We start from the raw sequence: 19,094 nt of genomic DNA, 5'->3' as shown, positions 1-19,094 counted from the left end.
AAATCCATTCCAACTTTTCAGTATGAATTATTTCTTGGTCTGAGACAGGATATTTTGTACCTTTGCAAAATATGTTAGGTTAGAGACAAATCAATGGCCTGTTACCCAAGCCAGAACTGAAGTTGCTTCAGCTGAAATTCGAGGTATTCTGTCTTTAGAAGGTCCAGTGACTCTGGTGAGTGGTGCGGTGACTTACATTTCCCGATTTGCCATATCTTTGTCCCATCCACAACAGGTAATTTTGTTTTACAGGTGGATATGTTAGGCCAACCAGGGAGCTGACGATGGAGCCGCCTGCAGACGAGGTGATAGGAAGGCATCTGAGCGTGGAAGGACTCCTGGGACAGCCTTGGAGGTCAGCGCTGGGCTGAGGGTCCCAGACCTGCAATCGTTCCTGTCCATCACCCACTGCAGTCGCTGAACTCACCTAACCCTCAATTTTGCTTGCAGTCAAAACACAATGTTCTGCGCCCAAAGTCAGCCAAGCGGCACGGATGGGCACCGCTGGAATACAATCCTGGAGCAAAACAGCGACCTAGGCCAGTAACGACGACAAACCGCACACATCAGCTTCCCAACGCAACTGATTCCTGACTCACCTACGTAACTCAGAGTACCCTGCTTCAAAGACCATCGTGCTTTCGCAGCTGCAATACTTGCGCACATCAGCACAGGCTGCCTTTGTTTTTGAAAATAACACACTAGAAGAGGAAACTCCTCTGCCAGGAGTCACTCATCCAAGTTGAGTCTGACCTTGTCTGACCCTGTCCATCAGCGATGCAAAGGGTAAGCACACCGTACGGGGAAGGTCTCCGTGCTCCATCCATACAAGAAAGCCTTGTATCACGCTCCCAACCACATCTGTGCAGATGTGGAAGGAAAGGCGGCTTTGCACTGATCCGTGTAGACCCATCACTCACAGTTCCAAAATACAGAGTTGGTTTGCTTGTGTACATTACTTACTTACTGGCAAGACAGAAAGCCATCAATATTCAATAAGCCAGAGTATCAGCACAAACAAGTTACTGTTTCCTAACAGGTCAACTGAAAGCAGGCACTCCTCTTTGATGAGGCAAAACAACTCGTTACGACTCCCCGGCACCCATCCTGACGGGCAGGCAAAGGTGCTAAGCTGCAGGAGATTCTGCTGCTGGAGTATCTGACGTGAGACACGCTCCGGGGGCCATCCGGGTTATGTGTTTTGGCAGGAGCCACAACACTTTAAAGTTGGACAGCTTTTCAAAAAGAATTTGGATCATTTAAGGCCTCCTCCCCCCCATCCTTTTTCCCTTTTTATTTTTCCCCAGATAGATGAAACCAAAACGCAGGGCACAAAGGGAAGTTGATCTGGAAGCTTCAATACCATGTTATCTGAAATTATTTAACAGTTAAAACATAAGGCAACGATAGATGGAATTTGTACTATTTTCAGTTCTTCTCTTGAGCATCTCCCTTTCGACAAGAAGGTTCAACAAACCCTAAATGGTGAACCCAGCCACTCTTCTCCACGCTCCAACACCTGCCGTGCAGCAAACCCAGCCACACCTAACAGCAAGTGGTCTACGGCTAATCCCAAACAGAGACATGTGAAATCCTAAAAACATCTTCATTACTCCTCTCTCAGAAGCAGGATTTCAAAGCAGGGTGGGGGTTGTTTTGTTGTATTTTGGGAAGTGAAGTTTTGGATGGTTAATCCAGGCATTTGTTGCGAAGCTGTTTCCAGCACAGTCCTCTCAACAGAAGCGCGAGAAAAGTCAATCGCTTCCATAGCAACCGGCGTACCAAACCGCCACGACTCTCTCCGCAATTAGGGCTGATCACAACGATTTCCCTTCAGGTCAGTGGGCTTGGTGATCCTGGGACAACCACAGGATTCCACAGCAAACCCATCTGTCAGGCCACGGACGGTTTGATTATTCCCTTTGCCTTCCTCCCGATCCATCACTGTCCAGCGTGACAGAGGCTGGACAAGGATCCTGCTGGCGGGTTTTCTTTGTGGTTTTGTGGGGTCATTGCCTATATTTTCACCACGAAAAATCAGAGTACAACACTGTTCCTTGTTAAAGGGCTTTTTCTAAAACCTGAGAAATTAATTTGTTTAAGAGAAGTGTGCAGTTTGTGTAAAATGAAAAATACACATTTTATCTGACGAAAAGAAAGAAGCGGCAGCAGCAAGCAGACATCAACCTCAATGATTCTTTAACCAAAGAAAGAGAAAAAGGAGCGATGAGATGCGCACAAACGCCGCTGCGATGGTAAATCACCCGTGCCTGTTTGCGGTGGCGGCACCGCTGTGGTACCCAACTCAATTAGGGATGGAAACAGATGCCTGCCAGCCTAACGAGGAACGAGCGAACATCCTCTGACCAGACATTCAAGATTTGTGTCTCAAAATTTCTGAAGAAGAATTTAATCAAATTAAAAGATAATGTCATAACATACTTAGCCTTTGAAACATAACAGCAAGGTAATAAATCACCCAAAATGCAACTGCAAACATCGATCTGGGACAAAAGGCAATTACCTGAAAGCACCATCCATCTCCCTGTTTCCAAAAGGTTTCCTGAGCACTTACGAGTCAAAACGTGTTTTAGCCACCACGCTAAAACCAAAGAGCGGTTCAAGGAAAGACGTCGTCGTGACACACAGCTAAGCAGAACCAAGAAACCAGGACACCATTCACTACACGAGCAGGACCACGAGGAGTGAGGTGCGACAAATTTGGAAAAAAAAAATTAAATTGTGAATCATGAGATCATTACACAGAAGTTTTAGCAGTTGAACAACAGAGGTCTTGAAGGCCAGCTCCTGCTCTTCCACGGTACCCCCCTTAAACAGCGATGATAGCCATGAGCGTCATCCCCAGGCTGTCCCACTGTCTCAGAAACTCTGACAAGAAGGAACATGCAGACGCCTCTGCCAAACAGCGCCTGCAGGATCAGAGCGGAGATGGAGAGGGAGGACGGACCCAGCTCCCTTCAGACCCCCCTTACAGAGTCACCACCAAGTCAAGAAACAAGGAACAACTCTTCTTCTGCCATCGACACTCCAAGTCAAAAAGGGCTTGACTGAACTCTAAATGACCACTGCGATCACAAAAGCTTTTACAGAGAGATAATTCTGACAGAAATGGGATTTTCAAAGCCACAAACTAGCTTTTTTTTGTCATCATCTTAAATGCAACAACTATAAAATGTGGGCCAATTTCTGCTTTCCCTTAAATAGATTAAAGCTTTACGATGCCCTTCCTATGAGAACGTCCCTCAAAACAGGCTAGCCACCACCTGACTCTTCTCCTCCCTTCCTCAAAGTTAAAATGCCCAGAGCACACCACCTTGTACACCGATTCACACTGCGAGATGTCAAAAGCGACCGCTCCCCGCGGCAGCGCGAGAGGCCAAGCGGTGGTCGGGCGGTTGCTCAGGAAACCACCTCCCTGGAATGTGCTGAAATTTGCCTGAAGCCTTAAAATAAACATTTTAGCACTGAGCAAAATTTCATCTCCAGGCATCTCAAACTGAAATGATTATTTCTATATGCAGAGTAGATAATGTTCTCTCCTCGTTGCTATTCGGTGTTTTAAACTGCCTCTAAGTGTATAATTAATTACATTACTTGTCAGGGATCACGTTACAAACCACTCCACCTCCACTCAATTGCTAGGCTCTAGCATATCTCCAGCTTTTTTTTTTTTTCCCCTCCTCCTTTCAACTCCTATCATCATTCCTGGAGACACTCGGGATTTAACACTGTGTGCTAACATCCTTCACAGGACACAAACATTTTAGAAGAGGGTTAAAATAAGCCTAACACTGAAGAAAGGAGTTGCATTTCCTTGGAAAACTGGTTACAGACAGTGCCTGCAGGCTTTGCTGCGGTCCAGAGTAGGACCTGGCCCCTCTTCCCCCACCTTCCCACCCGGAGCTGGATGCTACGCCCAGACTCCAAGTCCTTTGGTCTTTATGAGTTCTCCAGATCTTTGTTCTTTCTTTCCTTCCTCACACAAGGATCCTTGCCCAGCCACCTACTTCTTCCAAGGTACTATCTCCTCTGCTCTTTAATCCAACCTTCTACTCCAGCAAAACCTCCAGTCCTCACGTCACCACTATTTTCACCGCGGGAACCATAAATCCAGGGCGGTGGAGCATAATCCAGTTCTACAGCAGAAGACGAGCAACCATCCATGGCGTGACTGCTCTCCAGCCCCCCGCTGCAGCTCGGAGCAGGGGAAGAAGCGACGAGCTGCAACACTGCAAGAAGAAAAGCGTGCGTGCCACAAACTTCCTCCTACGAACGGCTTCAGAATCACTTCCCCTATGGATTCCTCCGTCCCCTCCTCACCCGCTGGCGGCTCACAGAAACCTGGTCAGGCTGTTTAGTGGCTGCAGTCCCTGGGCCCGGGCAAACGCAGGCGTCCCAGCCAGACGAGGTCCTGGACACGCATGGACACAAGGGAGAGAGCACCCAGCAGCTCCCGTGCCCGCGTGTTTTAGCAGCCTGAAGCACTCTGACACCCCAAAGCTGAAGTTTCCACCTTTACTCCAAGCTGGTGCTGTTCACTAGCATCTACGGTGACAACTCTCTTGCTCTCGCTTTTTTCCCTTCCTTAGCGATGCTTTGTGCTTCTGTAACAACACTTCAAGGCAGGAGGAAACTCCACTTTCCCTTTCAGATCACTACACCATCAGCAAGTGGAGGAGATCAAAAAGGAAAAAAAGAACGGCAGATCCCATCCTCAGAGAGGCTTCTCGGCTCAGCAGGAGTCCTGCCCTTCCAAACACCCCGCAAGTGAAGCTGGAGTGGGGGGACACACACGTGCAAGACGGAACACAAGACGTGGGAACGTGGAATTTATGTTTTTTAAGCCAAATTTACAATTCTCTGTGGGTGCAATCATAATAAGTTTATAATTTTTAACAATCACAAACATGACAGTCGAAGCTATTTAGTGAGAAGAAGAAAGGGCTGCAACAGCAAAATTTTAATTGTAATTCATGACGATTGAAAAAGAAGGAGCACTTTTCACAGCAACTATGGCCTCAGAGGAGGCACTTCCAAGCACAGGGACTGTCTTTTTTTTCCTAAGACAACTCCTCTTTCAAACACAATACATTAAAGAAAACCCACGTTCAAAATTTGGACAACGTTCAATTAATCCCTCCAATTGTGAATACTCTGTAAGCTCACCATCCACAGAAATAAACAACACCCTGATTTCAGAGATTCATTCATTAATGTGACCTTTTCCATTGCAGCTATAGATTTAAGAGGAAGATGCCACATGTTTACATGCCATTTCCAAACACTCAACATCGTTTTGCCCCATTTGAAGCCTATCCTGAATATGGGTCCCTTTCGTCACAAACTAGAGAAACAAAACTACAGAATTCAGAAAAAAGTCCACCAAAACACTTGCTGCTGCTTTCAGACAGCGCTGGTCCCAGCCTCCTCCAAGGCCAGCACCTCCACAGCCTCCAGCCCTCCTCAGGTTGCCACTGCCAAAATTTAGGAAGAACCTGGGAAACGATACTGAGCTGGCGGCGAGATGCACCTACACAAAGATCTAAACAGCACTCACACGTCCGCACGAGGTCTGTCTGGGCTCCAAGGTATTTACGCCACAGCCCGTCCAAACCGTCAGACGCATTCGGGGTCAAGCCAAGGGGGGACACGACCCACTCCTACCGACGCTTCAACCACAGGCCGCTAGCAAGATGTATACTTTTAAGAGCAATTACTACAGGATATATAAACTAGAAGATACTTCTTTAAAAAAATAAATAAATCAAAAAAAGCTACATTCTTGGACACAGGTAAACAAGATTCCACTGTTCCGCATTAGTGATTTAATGGTATTGCTGAAATGTGGTTTTATTCCAGCCTCTCTGAAAACCAGCATTAAAAATTTAAATTTATATAGTAATATGGTTATTTGATCATTTTTATTTTCTCAAAAGCAACTCTCTAGATCTTCTAAATTATTCTGAGGGGAGAGTGGCCACACACAAAACAGCAAGTAACAAACACAAGTGGGTATCAATTAGAAACTAACACTTATTCAAGTTTCCTCGTCAACAAAACCTGTCTGGGGAAGGTCCAACCAACCACCTGGAAAAAGGAGCCATGCTACATTCACCAACCCTTCCGGGCTGGGATCGCCTGCTCTCCCTCTTTCACGGCACAGCCTTCGCATGCAGCTTACCGGGGCAGTACGCATCAACGTCCAGTTTCTGCGCTGAAGAAAGCGTTGGCGAGCCAAGCTCAGACTCGGGGATTCGAGGGCTCTCAACAAACTTTGCTTTCCTCAACGGGGCTAAGGAGAAGGAGGGGGAGAGAGAAAGAGAGGTCATGAGTAAGGGAAATAGCAAGCAACAGATGGAAGCACTTAACTAAACAACACTGTCAGACTCATATCAGGTTACTCTTTTTTTTTGGTCAAGAAAAAAAAAAAATCTGCATTCTTTACAAAGGAGATGGCTCTGGTTAAAACTTTCAAACTCCACAGTCTTACTTTAAAGTGTGCGAGTACCGAGGCACACTCACTCTTCAACGCTTCCTTTTTTCCTGCTTTATTAAATTTTTTTAATAGGAAGCAAATGGGCCTGGAGTCAGCAACTGTAGAAAAGCCAAGCTGATAGAGAGACCGCGGGTTTAAGATATTTTACCACATATTTAACTATAAATATCTAAAATGAATACACCAGTTCTGCGTTTGGTAATTGTCTCCTCTGAATATAAAATTTCAATGCCAAAACATCCTGAATGTCTGACCAAACAGATACGGCGTTCGACACAAAGGATCAGAGTAAAGCTAACGCTGTCCAGGACAAAAAACCAGCACTCCACTTTTATCCTTGCAAATCCAGAAAAGATCCAGCAGACTGAAATAAAGACCAGGGAAAAGGTAAAGCTGTCTGTAACAAAGCAGGACTGACCACTCGCGCTGGAGAAACGGGATTTTTCTGCACGTTTAACAGTTTGAATTCCAAAAGACGGGAAGTTCTGTGCAACGCTTGTTTGTAATAAAATAATTACTGAAACACTTTTACTAATAAGTTGTCAAATAGATATTCCTGCCAGACGGGACAGACAGAATTAGTGAGTTAAACACAGAGATTACTGTATCACATGTCGGAGTTTAGCTCACGTGCCCAATAAAGTGAAAGGCCAGTTTGAAAAGCCGCTCGACCGACGGCGTCGTGGGTCAGCACGCTCCGTGCCGCTCTGATTCCCAGCGTAAAAGCCTCCGTTTACATACATCGTTTATCGTTCTCCGTGCCGTAAATTAAATTTGGAATCTGAAACTAAAGATGCGGGGGACACGTCTGTTCTCGTGCATCTCCTACAATCAAAGCTCACGGGGGCAAACGATGGCCGCGGAGGCAGCACCACATCTCTGGCTTTCGGGGCGCAGGCCTGCAGCCGGCACAGCCGGCCCTGCCGCCGGGAAAGGCGCAGGAACTCCCGGGAGAGGAACCAGAGAGGCGACACACAGCCAGCGGAGGGGGTACAGAAACCATCACGGGAATGCTTACAGGGAGAGTGGGGAAGACAGCAATAAAGGTAAGGGAACGCTTTTTCAGCAGAAAGTCCCTGAGAAGCAGAATATAGTCAAGACCCCTCCCTCTCTGTCCCAAATAGGTACTAAACACCCTCCCAACTCTTTCTCCTAACAGCATCCCAGGAGACCTGATCTGATCAGGAAAAATAAAAGAAGGGACCGCGCTACCATTTTGCAGAAGAAGATCCGGGATGCGTATCAGATCTATTTACAGCACGTTCCCGCCCGCAGGCCAGAGGGGCCCGGATAACGCGCGCCAGGAACGCGCGAGCGAGGGGAGCCAAGGGCGGCTGGAAGCCCCCGCTCCCCCCGGATCCGCCACCCTCCCACCCGCACGCAGAGCTCCTGGATGCACAGCCCGGCTCGGACACACAGCTCCGTCCTAACGCCACGAGCCAGTCGCCAGTTGTGTAAAAACCCACCCCAACACGCCACACGCACACGCAGACACGCCATCAGCTTGCGAACTGGCCAACGCCAGTGAAAAAGATATTCACAGTAACGATCTGGTGCCAGATACTGATGTAATGAAAACACATAAATACTGAGAAGATTATTAGTATGGCATGAAAATTGTTTAGAATAATAATTCTGCACAGGCCAATCTACTAATATGTCATTCGTAATGGCAGCTTTAACCGCTATTTTTATTTCAAATGTTTTACCATGGCCTCAGTGACACTCACTTTACAATACGTATTAGAAATCCCTCATCTTTTCTTTATCATCTCTGGCTAACGTCAGAACCATGAATCTTCCGACGTGACGCTTGGCAGCGCCCATTTTGTTCTGACCCACAGAACAAACATGGTTTTCTCGGCTCAAGAGAGGGCAATGCCTGCAGCGGGGTTGTCACCAGGTGCCTTTGCAGTAAAGGTTATTTGAGCTCCTGACCCAGAGAGGAAGAAGAAACTTAACAAGGAGAAGGGTGACGATACCGACTCGCGGACCCAGGAGTCCGCAGAAGATGCAGAACCTGCACTTTTCCACGGAGCAGCACCGAGCAGGGCAGTTCCCATCCCTAAGGAACGAGTACAGCAACCTCCCGTTCCAGCGCGGGTTTTATTTCTGCATCTCTTCTGGATCTTCTGTACTCCTCACCGGGGAGCTCATCTCATCTGCTGATGTTTGCCCCGTCACCTCCTGCCTTCTGCAAACAACTGACCCACGGCAGCGGGTGGACTCCCCAAGCCAACCCAACGATTCTTCTTTTGAGGGCAACGAAGAACTTTGTCTTTACTACGCGATGAATTCTCACCGTGCTGCAAGTTTACTCATACGCGTCATTTTACAGTAGTTATGGTTTTGTTCCCTAAAAAGCAAGACCTAAGCCTTAAAAACACAAGTTCCCACCAGACTAGATACGCTATGTCACCGTGACTTAAAGACAACAGTTAACTTTTAAAAGCTCAGGTCGGTACAAGCTTCTCAGTGTAACTGCACATCAGGGAAAAAGCCACAGAGCAATAGTTTCATTTATTTCAGATATTCTTAACCTGAAAAAGACAAAAAGCCCTCCTAACTCACATGTAACCCGATTACAGGAAAGGAGGATTTTCACGTAAAAGAGCTAAGCGCTCCTGACTCCCGTCCAAAGGAAGATTATCCTGACAGATTCATATTTGGGCATTAGTTTTCTACTGGAACAAATAACAAATGGCAATGCCACAAATTCAGAAATCTGGTTTGCCCTTTTTTAGCCAAATGTTAAAGAATAATATTGATCTTTTTATAAAAGTGACTTCCCAGGCACAACAGTTTGCCCAGGTCCTGAACAGGCTCCCGCGAGCAGAGATAAAGCTTAAGATCAAAGTCAGGGGATGAGCATTTGGCACTTACTATAAAAAACCTAACAAAAGCACGGAAAAAAAATTATTCAAAGTATTCTGTATCTGCATCTCTCCATTAGGCCTCTTATTTCTATAAGATCTTCTCTACAAAACAGACCAAGCCCAGGCATTACAAAGCACTGCAATAGCTTCCCTGCTGACGCAAATGCTATTTTTTGAGGAGAGAACAGTATTCCTTCCAAATCTACTGGAAAAGGGGATATTTGCCATAACCAGGTTTAAATATATAAATAATTAAATGAAGAGGTTAGCTCTTAGTAACGCTGTCTTCTAGAACCGTAAAACGCGCCTGTAATTCAGAAAGAAACATCCTGGTGACAGGCAGGCTGCCGTCACAAACCCAGCGCACGGGTTCCACCGCCCGGTCAGTGCCGCGGCCGGGACCGACGGCCGCAGCCCCCGCCGTGCATACGCAGCCCCCGCCGTACGTACGCAGCCCCCGCCGTGCATACGCAGCCCCCGCCGTGCATACGCTCAACAGGCCAGTCCTGCTCCCAAGGACTCGACGACAATTGTAACGCTGACGGCATCCAGGAACTGATTTGCTACTGCAAATGTAAGAACTTGAATTTAAACAGCTTGAGAAGTTGTTTAAAATAAATACTGCGCATTTTTGGGGCCAGTTCCTGCAGTTCTCAGTGAGATTAATCCCCACTGGTATCCAAGCCAGTAGAGCAAAACTGAAAATCCTTCCGTCAGTGCAAATAAAATTCTCATTTGACTTTGACAGCAACTATTCCTGCTCGAGGAAAGCTACGGTAATTCTAGGGTAGGAATTAATCACGGAATGTAAAACCATTACCAGGGCAGGCATTCACGAAGTTTAATTAGACGGCTCGTTTATGACACTTTCTGCAGCAGGTGGCCTATCTTCCAGTGGGGACAAAGATACAAATTACTTCCTTCTCGGGTTTGATGCTAATTCTCCTTAACATCCAGACAGACACTGCAAGTACAACACCGTCGCCAAGGACCGAATCTCACTGTTCAAAACAGACAAGAGTCTAAACTAGTTCTAAAATTGTAAATAATTTATTTTTTTGAAAAATACATGTTTGAGAGAAACTCTACTTCTAAAAAGGAAGGATTCTGTTTCCTGGAATTCGGGATTGCCTGATGATTATTAACCCGTAGGCTTTTTCTTACACTAGAAGAGGCGCACAATGCAAGATAGAGTCAACAAAATCCAAAGCCCTACTGACCCCAACACCACTTCTTCATCAGCGGAGACAGGAGATGCTCAGTTTTCTTTCCTCTGATGACAGAAGAGAAATAACCTCGACACCTAACAGCACAGCTAGGTGTGAATTAAAAAGCATACATAAGCAAACACGTGTTTAGAACAGATGCTCAGGGCTGCAATAACACCCTGGTAAACGAACACTAGGGAAAATATTTTCTCAGAAGCTGCAATGTCTGCAGACTGGTGCTTCACGAGTCTCTTGGAAAAGAGATCCTGTGTATCTGGAAAGCATGCCCACCTGAGGAACACAAACCATCAGCCCAAGTTGTAAGATTCCTCAGACTCGTGGGGACGGGCGAGCTGCACGGCCCCTCCGACACAGAAATGTTCCAAAGGTCAGGAGTGGCTGCTGGTTTGTCCCTTTGTACCTCTGCGTGGAGCACTGGGATCAATCCTGGAGCTATCTGTGAGTAATGCCAAGCATCTATTCTACTGCCAAATAAAAATAAACCAAAGAAACACCAGGATATTTACGGTTGCAGAGTAACCATCTTCCCTTTATTAGCGCCGCGCTCCAGCTCAGCCTACTGAGCTTCCTAACGCTACTGCATTTTCTGTGTTAACGTTTCATTGTCATATAATTTACAGATGAGTTAGTATTTTAATTAAAGAAAAAAGGTTTTCTTTAGATTAAAACACATTGATAAAAGGAAGATACCATGGATAAGCAAAAGGCTTCATCTACTACATTCAGATTCGCCTCTGAAAGGAAGGTTTCACTACACCAGGGTTATTAACATCGAACGACCTGACCGAACACCGCGTTCTCCAGGCAGTTATTTCAGTAGATCTGAATTCACCCCGTGGCTGGACTACAAAATAGACACACCTATACCTTTGTCTGTGTGTACATCCACGAATACACACAAGAAATCCATCTGCCTACGGACCAGGAAGATGCTGGAAGAAACCCGGACGCTTTTTCCGTTGCGTGAACAATGGATCGCCCCTCCCGGGTTACCTGGGAGCTCTCTTTCTATCAGCTCCTTACAAGCGTTAACGCAAACAGCTCTTCATTAGACTCACACGCTTTGTCACGCTAAGCACACGCACCACATGGCCACGCGCCTGACTGCTCCCCACTCACTCCACGGGGCAGGTCCTGAGCAGAGCCCGGTCAAGGAGCTCGGCACAAAAACAGCTTTTCTCCCCAGTTTTGTCCCCTCCTTGCCTTACACACAACTAGAACAGAATTCCCACCGTGCCTGCAATCTTCCTCTCCCAGAAGAGGATGAGCTAACGACATTTGCTAACTTTGTGTAAAAACACTTTTATCCCAGGCTAAAGAGGTGAAAGCGTGCCACGAATGATGCAAACGACAAATCGCTCTGCATTTACTGCACACTCACCTTTCGCGACCGCTTCAGCTGAATTTTACACTTAAACACTGTATTTGTAAATATTGTCAGCGCAGTATTGTAACACATTTCTGTACGGACAGAACGCAATCCCCCAAACGCATGAGCTTTTACCAAATCCCGAGCCCGGCTGTGACGGGAAGAGCCCGTGCACCGCTCTGAAGAGCGAACTTTGGAAAACTCCTATTTGGAGAAAGTAAAAGCGGGCGCCCTGCGCATCCTCCCCTCCCCATCTTTAGTTAATAACGCCGGCCGCCGCGCCAAGGGCTGATTCACGTGCTGGAAGCCGCCCAACGGCTACGTAATGCTGCGGAGAGGAGACTTTATTGAAGTTTCCCTTGGACTAAAATGTTTTAAGTGCTGCAGTGCTATTGATCCACGGAGCTCCTGGAACAAATAACTGTCAGATTCAACACAGCTGGACTCCACCCAAAACATGAGAGATGTCACTTCAGTGCTGCCTCTGATCCCCAGTGACTCTTTAATTTTGCTGAGGTAAGAGCCGTAAAAAGATAAAATTACAGACCACATGATTATTTTTGCTCTGGCTCTAATATACGAGTTACGTGCAATTAGGATTTTTAGGTATATATTTAAAAAAAAAATCATTATAATAGCTAAATTACAGGTTAGCATCCTTCTCTAGAGAATCCAGCACTATTTTACAGAAACCACTGTGTGACAGCAACAGTTTTTTCCCTTCCGTTATCTGAAAGTATAAAAAGCTTTTAAAATTACACTTCAAAGCCTCTCTCGTCACCCGGTTATCGCAGCGCTGTGAGGAGGGCAGAACACACAAGCAGCCAGAACAATGTGCTGCCTGGGAACATCATACTCGCTCCAAAACTTTCAGAAAAATATGTTTGGTTTAGGAGATAAGGTCCTGAAACAAGAAAATTGAAGGAAATGAAGGTGGAAAGAGGAATAGAGCAAAAAAGCAGGAAGCGAGTCCAGCAAGCCAGTAACGGAGAGTTAAAATAAGCCACTACCAAAAACTGTCTTAATTTTAAAATTCTTTAAACTACGAGAAGTCTCTAACATGAAGGCTCTGCCTATTATTGCTTCTGAAGACTTTTTTTTTTGTAAAAACAAGGAATAACCTTCTCCAGAGAAGTGGATTCTGTGGTCCTGTGGGAGCACGGAGACCCACTGGAAAAGTGTTCCCCCCCCAGCGCCTCTCTCCAGACAAACAGTTCTGTGCAAGGCATGGGAAATACTGTCAAGCCGTAACGTTGTGACAAAGATGTTCAGCGCCATCAGAAAGGAATGAGTCTTCTAGAAAAGCATTTTAATAGAATCAAATTATAACTCGTCTTACTCAAATTATTGCAGCCTCTCTCAAATAAAAACAAATAATTGATGAAAATCATCTTCTGTATGAATAGGTACATGTCTAACCAATTTTCTAAGGAACTTGGTTTGAAAGGCTCATATGTATTTTCAATGCACACAGAATAAAACAATACGTATTGGTGTGAAGTGCTCAATAACGGCTAGCGCAATTACGCTTGCAATAAATTCGCACGTTCAGAAAGAAAATAATTTCACCTGAAACACTAACCCGCACACAATCTGCACTTCCAGGAAGAATTTTACTTCCATTTCCATTCTGCTTATTACTATGCAACCAATTTCTGTCATTTAGACCAAACGGAATAGCAACTGATTATCAAACCCATCGCTGCCGGAGCCAACAGCCAGCACAGCAGCCCTGTCCCGGGCCAGCCCAAACGTTTCAGGTTTAGCCCAGACCAGTCAGAGCTTCCCACTGTCAACCTGTTGAACAGCTGTAGCTTGGACCACTCTGGCAAAGCCTTTAGGAAGAAAAGTTGCTCCTATTAATGATATCAGAAAGAAAGAAAAAAAAAAAAACCCTCGCTCTTTCCCTGCAGGTAAGTTTATTTCCAACGTGGGCTGCCAGAAAGTCTTTATCCCCGCAGGGGAGACGGCTTTGAGGAGAAGCAAGGGATTTAATTAACGTATCGACACGGCAGGAGGAGGACATGCTACTTTCATCTTTCCATTCAAACTTGTCAACTTGTTTTTGACTCCTCGGAGCTGTGTCACAGTAGTCGACTTCTCCATGCCAGTTCCCATCTAAAATTCTTCTTCTCAGCATCCTCTGAAGTCTTTTAAAATTGCCCCTTTTAGCAGAAATTCCTCGTGTGTGACTCAAGGTAGGAACTTGTGTACGAGAGGAGGAGGCTGAAAGAAGAGGAAGTCAGCATCGCTTGCTCCAGCTCCCTAAGTGACCTAGTCATGGAAATAAGCAATTCACCCACTGACATTTTTCACAAGTTGCAGTCAGTTTTCCTTCTCAATTTTCAGACTTTGGTTATACCAAAAAAAAAAAAAAAAAGCAGAGTGAATGAAGATTTGGGACTACCAGATGAAATCATGTCATCAAGACTTTAAGCCTACATAAGGTCTGCTGAAACACCCAAGCAGCAGAAACGGGTGGGGCGGAGCTGGAGGGGAAAACGTCCCTCACCCCCGTCACATGCCTTTTCCCAACAGTTTTATTTCATTAAATATTACATTTAAAACAGATGAGAGGGGAACGTAACAAAACATGAGTTCTGAATCTCGTTATTCCCAGTCAGTCTCCTGCTATCCTGGAGTTCTTCTTCCAGCTGTTCAGTGACCCAAATATTGCACTGACTGGAAAAATGAAGAAAAACTGTAAAAAAAAAAAAAGAATAAAAAAAAAAAAGATATAATGTAAAGGACATTTATTCTAAAAAAAAAAAAAAAAAAAAAAAAAAAAAAAAACCACCAAACAAAAGGAAAAAAAAAAACAAACCACACCACACCAGCAAAGAGTTTGGTCACTTTAATCAAATTATTGATAACTGTGTTAATTTGCTGTTCAGAAAGAAACCGTTTCGCCATTTTCTAAACATAAAGCCCAGCTCCTCTAAACACGATGCTCAGATTTCAAGATGAACTTTCATGAAAGAAATGAGAAACTAATTAAACAACTACTGAAGCAAACACATTTTCCTCTTTTCTGCGTGAAGCTGACTGTAAGACAGATCTCGGGGAAAAAACGCCCGGTTGCTGCAGTGTCCCCAACAAACGACTTGTGCTTTATGGGGTTTTTTTAAATTGTACATGTTGAAGAAGTCAGGATGCAGAAACCTGTCTGAATATTTAATAGAGCTTAATTTATCTCAAGTCACTACAAGAAAAGAAAATACATTTAATTCAAGATTCTTCCCACAGAAGGAAGTAGCAGGTGTAATTTAACCACTTCCAAAACAAGTCGCTATTGCCGGCAGCGTATGTTTTCCTCTGTTGCATAGCTCTTGTCTCCATTTTATTTACACCGAGATTTGACTGGAATAATATTTGAATCACGAAGTGTAGCTGCGGAACCACATTAAACTAGAAAGTGTTCGGAATCGCTGTTCTCCCACCCCGTCACACCAACATTTTCCTCTAGTGCTCACGACGCTACCGTAAAGCTTAGGAACCGCTGTGCCTTGGTGAACCGCCGTCCTTCCCGGGAGAACTGGAGCATCGGGACCACCGAGCTCTGCATCCCGTCTCCAGCAGCGCACACCGGACACCCAGGGAAGAGCACGGCCGAGGGGAGGCCGGGAGCCCTGGACAGCCTCTCACACGTTGCGATGCCGTTGAGCCAGAGGTGTTATCCCCCAAAGCCTGCAACACATTCGCCTTCCATTAATACGACCGGTCAAGTTCTTGAGATCGATCTTCTGCATTCCCAACACCTTGCCGCACAGCTTCCTGCAAATTAACTACACGGTTTGGAAAATCGCTTCCCGGTTTTGCACTCCTGACCTCCTGTCTGAAAACTCAGGGAAATTATCAACTTGGACTCCTCTCCACACGGGCGATGACTCTTCCAAAAACGTCCCCAAGGCTCGTGGAGCCCAATGCCGCTCGGTAACACTCACGTTAATTTTTCCCTAATATATTTGTTTATCCTGCTGAGCATTAACTCTGCCTTCAGACCACTTCCTAAGGAATCTGCTCCATCCAGACACCAAGGCCGACAGCTCTGCAGCTTCCCAGAGCCCCCTCGGAGCCCCTTTTAGTACGTGAAGCCATCACAACCGCCTTTCAGCTGCCTCGTGCTACAGAACTTACAAACGAGAGGTGACCCAGCAAAGACAGTAACTCAGCATCCTTGAACACCTTAGGATCACACCAAGACTTTGTAACCAGGGTACAAGAGAAGGCAACGTGGTGAAATATCCCACCACCCAACGCCGAGGTAACCCCACCTTAAAGCACGCAGATCCTGCTCACCGTACAGCACCACCGCTATGGCCGGGGCCATCCAGTGTACACGCTCACGGAAATCCCTCAGTGCGTAACAGCGCTTAAAACGAAGGCAGAAGATGTGAACAGACACGGCTGATTTTATTTATGTGTCAGCCATTCACATTTTGCTCTGCTCAAACAAATTTTGGTGCTTTAGCTGATAAAGGCAGGCCTGTGATTACACTGACACGCAGGCATAATTGTTCAATTGATACGGAACTCTATTTTGGATCCATATTTCTTTGCTGGCAGGAGCTTCACAGAATATTAGATCCTTAAAATGAAGCTGCTTATCTGGCAAGACACGAGCCTGAATTAGCTGAACTTGTTTGTTAACACCTGAAAAAAACCATATTATGCTGTGTTTACAAGGTGTTTTTTTTCCTACGGAAATTGCTACCATTCAACCAGCTTTAGTTTTCAGTAATTTATTCTTTGCTTCTAAAATTCTTCACTCGCTTGTAGAAGTAAGTGAGCTGTTAGAACTTTCTGTTCTGAGAAGAGGTGACTGCTCATCAGCCTTTCCTTCCACAGAGGAAGAGGGACGAGGAAACATCGCGTGCCTAAATGACTACAATTAAAATATCGAACGGGCACGCGATGATTTGTGTGAACGCAGACTGTCACAGCAGACCGACTGGACCTGCCTCCGCAGCGATGCAGACACAGGAGAGCAAGGCTGCTCGGTGTAACGGGATTTCAGACCCAGCTATCTCTTTGGTGGCACGTGCGTCCTGCGACAGCAGCGAGATGTCCCAGGAAGGACCAGATCCTGTCCAGTCCTTCCAGTTCAAATCATGGGGACTCTGCTGCGGACACAGCGCTCTCAGTGCCCACGTGTAAGAGGAAGAAGCAACAGTCATGTCACACAACAAGGCCAGGGACCATTTATTGACAGAAATGCACCAATTTGGTGACTTCCCTTCAAAAAGCATTTTCTCACTTACCCCTACTCACTTCTGCGACCGAGACTGCTCACTCTCCTGCTGCCCGTTTTGGGGACTCCAAAGCAGACCAGGAGAAGCAAGCCGGGCGAGCTGCCTTTACAGCCCTGCTTCGGGCCCTCTAACACACCTGACACTTTGCAGAAACAGAAAAGATGAAGAGAGACAGGAATTCAATCCAAAAGCTCCAAAACCGCTGCTGAGACAACAGGAAACATCCCAGTAAGTCCGACAGCTCGCTGCCTTGGCCCGCTGCTCTCATAGTACCAAACCAGTGCGACGTCCTGGTGCGCATCTACAGTGATTCCCCGTGGATTTGTATTCAGTGCTGGAAAGTCTTTAAGGCATTGCAGTGTGAAAGCCTCCCCAGCTGTCCGTTATTACCATCAGCAGTAACAGCATCACCAATAACAATAATTTAACAGTTGGAACACTCAGAATCACAGTGCCCACTGTGATTTATTTGGAGTTAGGGCTGGGGATTTTTTTTGGAGGGGCGCAGTTGATTGGTTTTGTTCCAGCTAATTTCTTTCCGCACTTAGTTCTGTTTAAAAAAAGTAATTGGTTTGTTCATAAATGTGTGGTTCTAGTAGCAGCTCCGCCCGGCAAGAGGTTGGGTTTATTGCCTTTTTGGTACAGCTCCTTTAGACTTACACTGCTCATCAGAGCAATAGTAACGTGAATTAAGTGCTGGACAAGCTTATTCACCTGCCCAAACTGTTTCCAGAAATTTCAAAGCATATCCTAGAAAGAATTACAGAAAGCAAAATGCTTAGTCTTCTTTTTTTCCTCCATGAAATGAAATGAAGATGCAAACATTTGACAAAAGATAAAGTTCAAGGGGCCATTTAAATTCACTCAGAAATCATTCTCTGTAGTCACATACTCATTAAGCAGAAAACTGGACATTCCAGCAGGAAAAAACCCAGAAAGAACTTAAACTATCAACTTGTCTAAATAACCTTGATCTGAAATATTCTACCACTGAACAGAAGGAAAAGATTAAGTCTTGCTTCCTAAAGAAATACAGGTAGACAGGAATCCATATATAAAAAATTTGTCTATGTTACTTTTACAGAAGAAAATAAGAAACATTGCAGAAGAATCAAACCAGCACAGCCAGAAGAATACAGAAGAGCACGCAACAGTCCAGCTCTTTCACCTCTGCATCAGCTAAGGTGATGCTCAAACAGATCCCGCTGAGAACAAAGGCACAGAAACAAGTCTCTGCTTTAAGAGGTGAAATTTTAAAACACAGAGAGAACAACGTTACATTTAAAGCAGCATCTGCCAATCCAGACTTACAAAAGCTGGCCAACACATTTCCTCTGCTGACATTTCACGGTACCTGGCTCCGTAAAACACAGGGCACCATGGCTCGAGGACAAACTTGACACGAAGATAAGTCATAGCTGCACCATTATCACGGGATGAAATATTTGTAGCGCAAACCCACTTATTTCTGAAATCAAACTACAATGCAACGCTGCATAGTAAGTACTGTTTTGATGCAAACGTGAAACCAGAAATTTAATCTTGTGTGTATAAACAAATCAAGCGTGCGGTGTTTAGCTGGTTACCGCACAGCAGCGCTGGGTGTCTGGCAATCAGACCCTGTTCCAGCACAGCCATGTATTTAGCCATGCACAAACGCCTTCTGTCCAGCAGAAACTTCTGACAAACACGGGATGAGATAAAACAAAGCCCATATGTTCCGTAGTGGTGATTCCTTTACTAGCAAACAATGCGGGGCCATCCATCCTCATCTCCTTACGCAACCTGCCCTTGGAGTAAGCGGGCAGCAAGAATCTGTTTTCCAGAGCAGTACCAGCAACAGGTACAGAT

At 45.6% G+C, this 19,094-nt stretch overlaps 1 protein-coding gene across 1 annotated transcript in view; it reads right to left on the bottom strand.

The window, feature by feature from the left end:
* The window catches only part of TANC2 (tetratricopeptide repeat, ankyrin repeat and coiled-coil containing 2), a 241,105-nt gene that overhangs the window by 114,173 nt on the left and 107,838 nt on the right, over positions 1–19,094 (bottom strand). Inside the window, exon 6 of the mRNA XM_086766662.1 lies at positions 6,203–6,313. Coding sequence (XP_086622788.1) covers positions 6,203–6,313 — 111 coding nt within the window. The remainder of the gene's footprint in view (positions 1–6,202; positions 6,314–19,094) is intronic.

Source organism: Chlamydotis macqueenii, chromosome 25 (assembly GCF_036417535.1).
Source record: "Chlamydotis macqueenii isolate bChlMac1 chromosome 25, bChlMac1.mat, whole genome shotgun sequence".
NCBI lineage: Eukaryota > Metazoa > Chordata > Aves > Otidiformes > Otididae > Chlamydotis > Chlamydotis macqueenii.
This window is presented reverse-complemented; position numbering and strand designations above follow the sequence as displayed.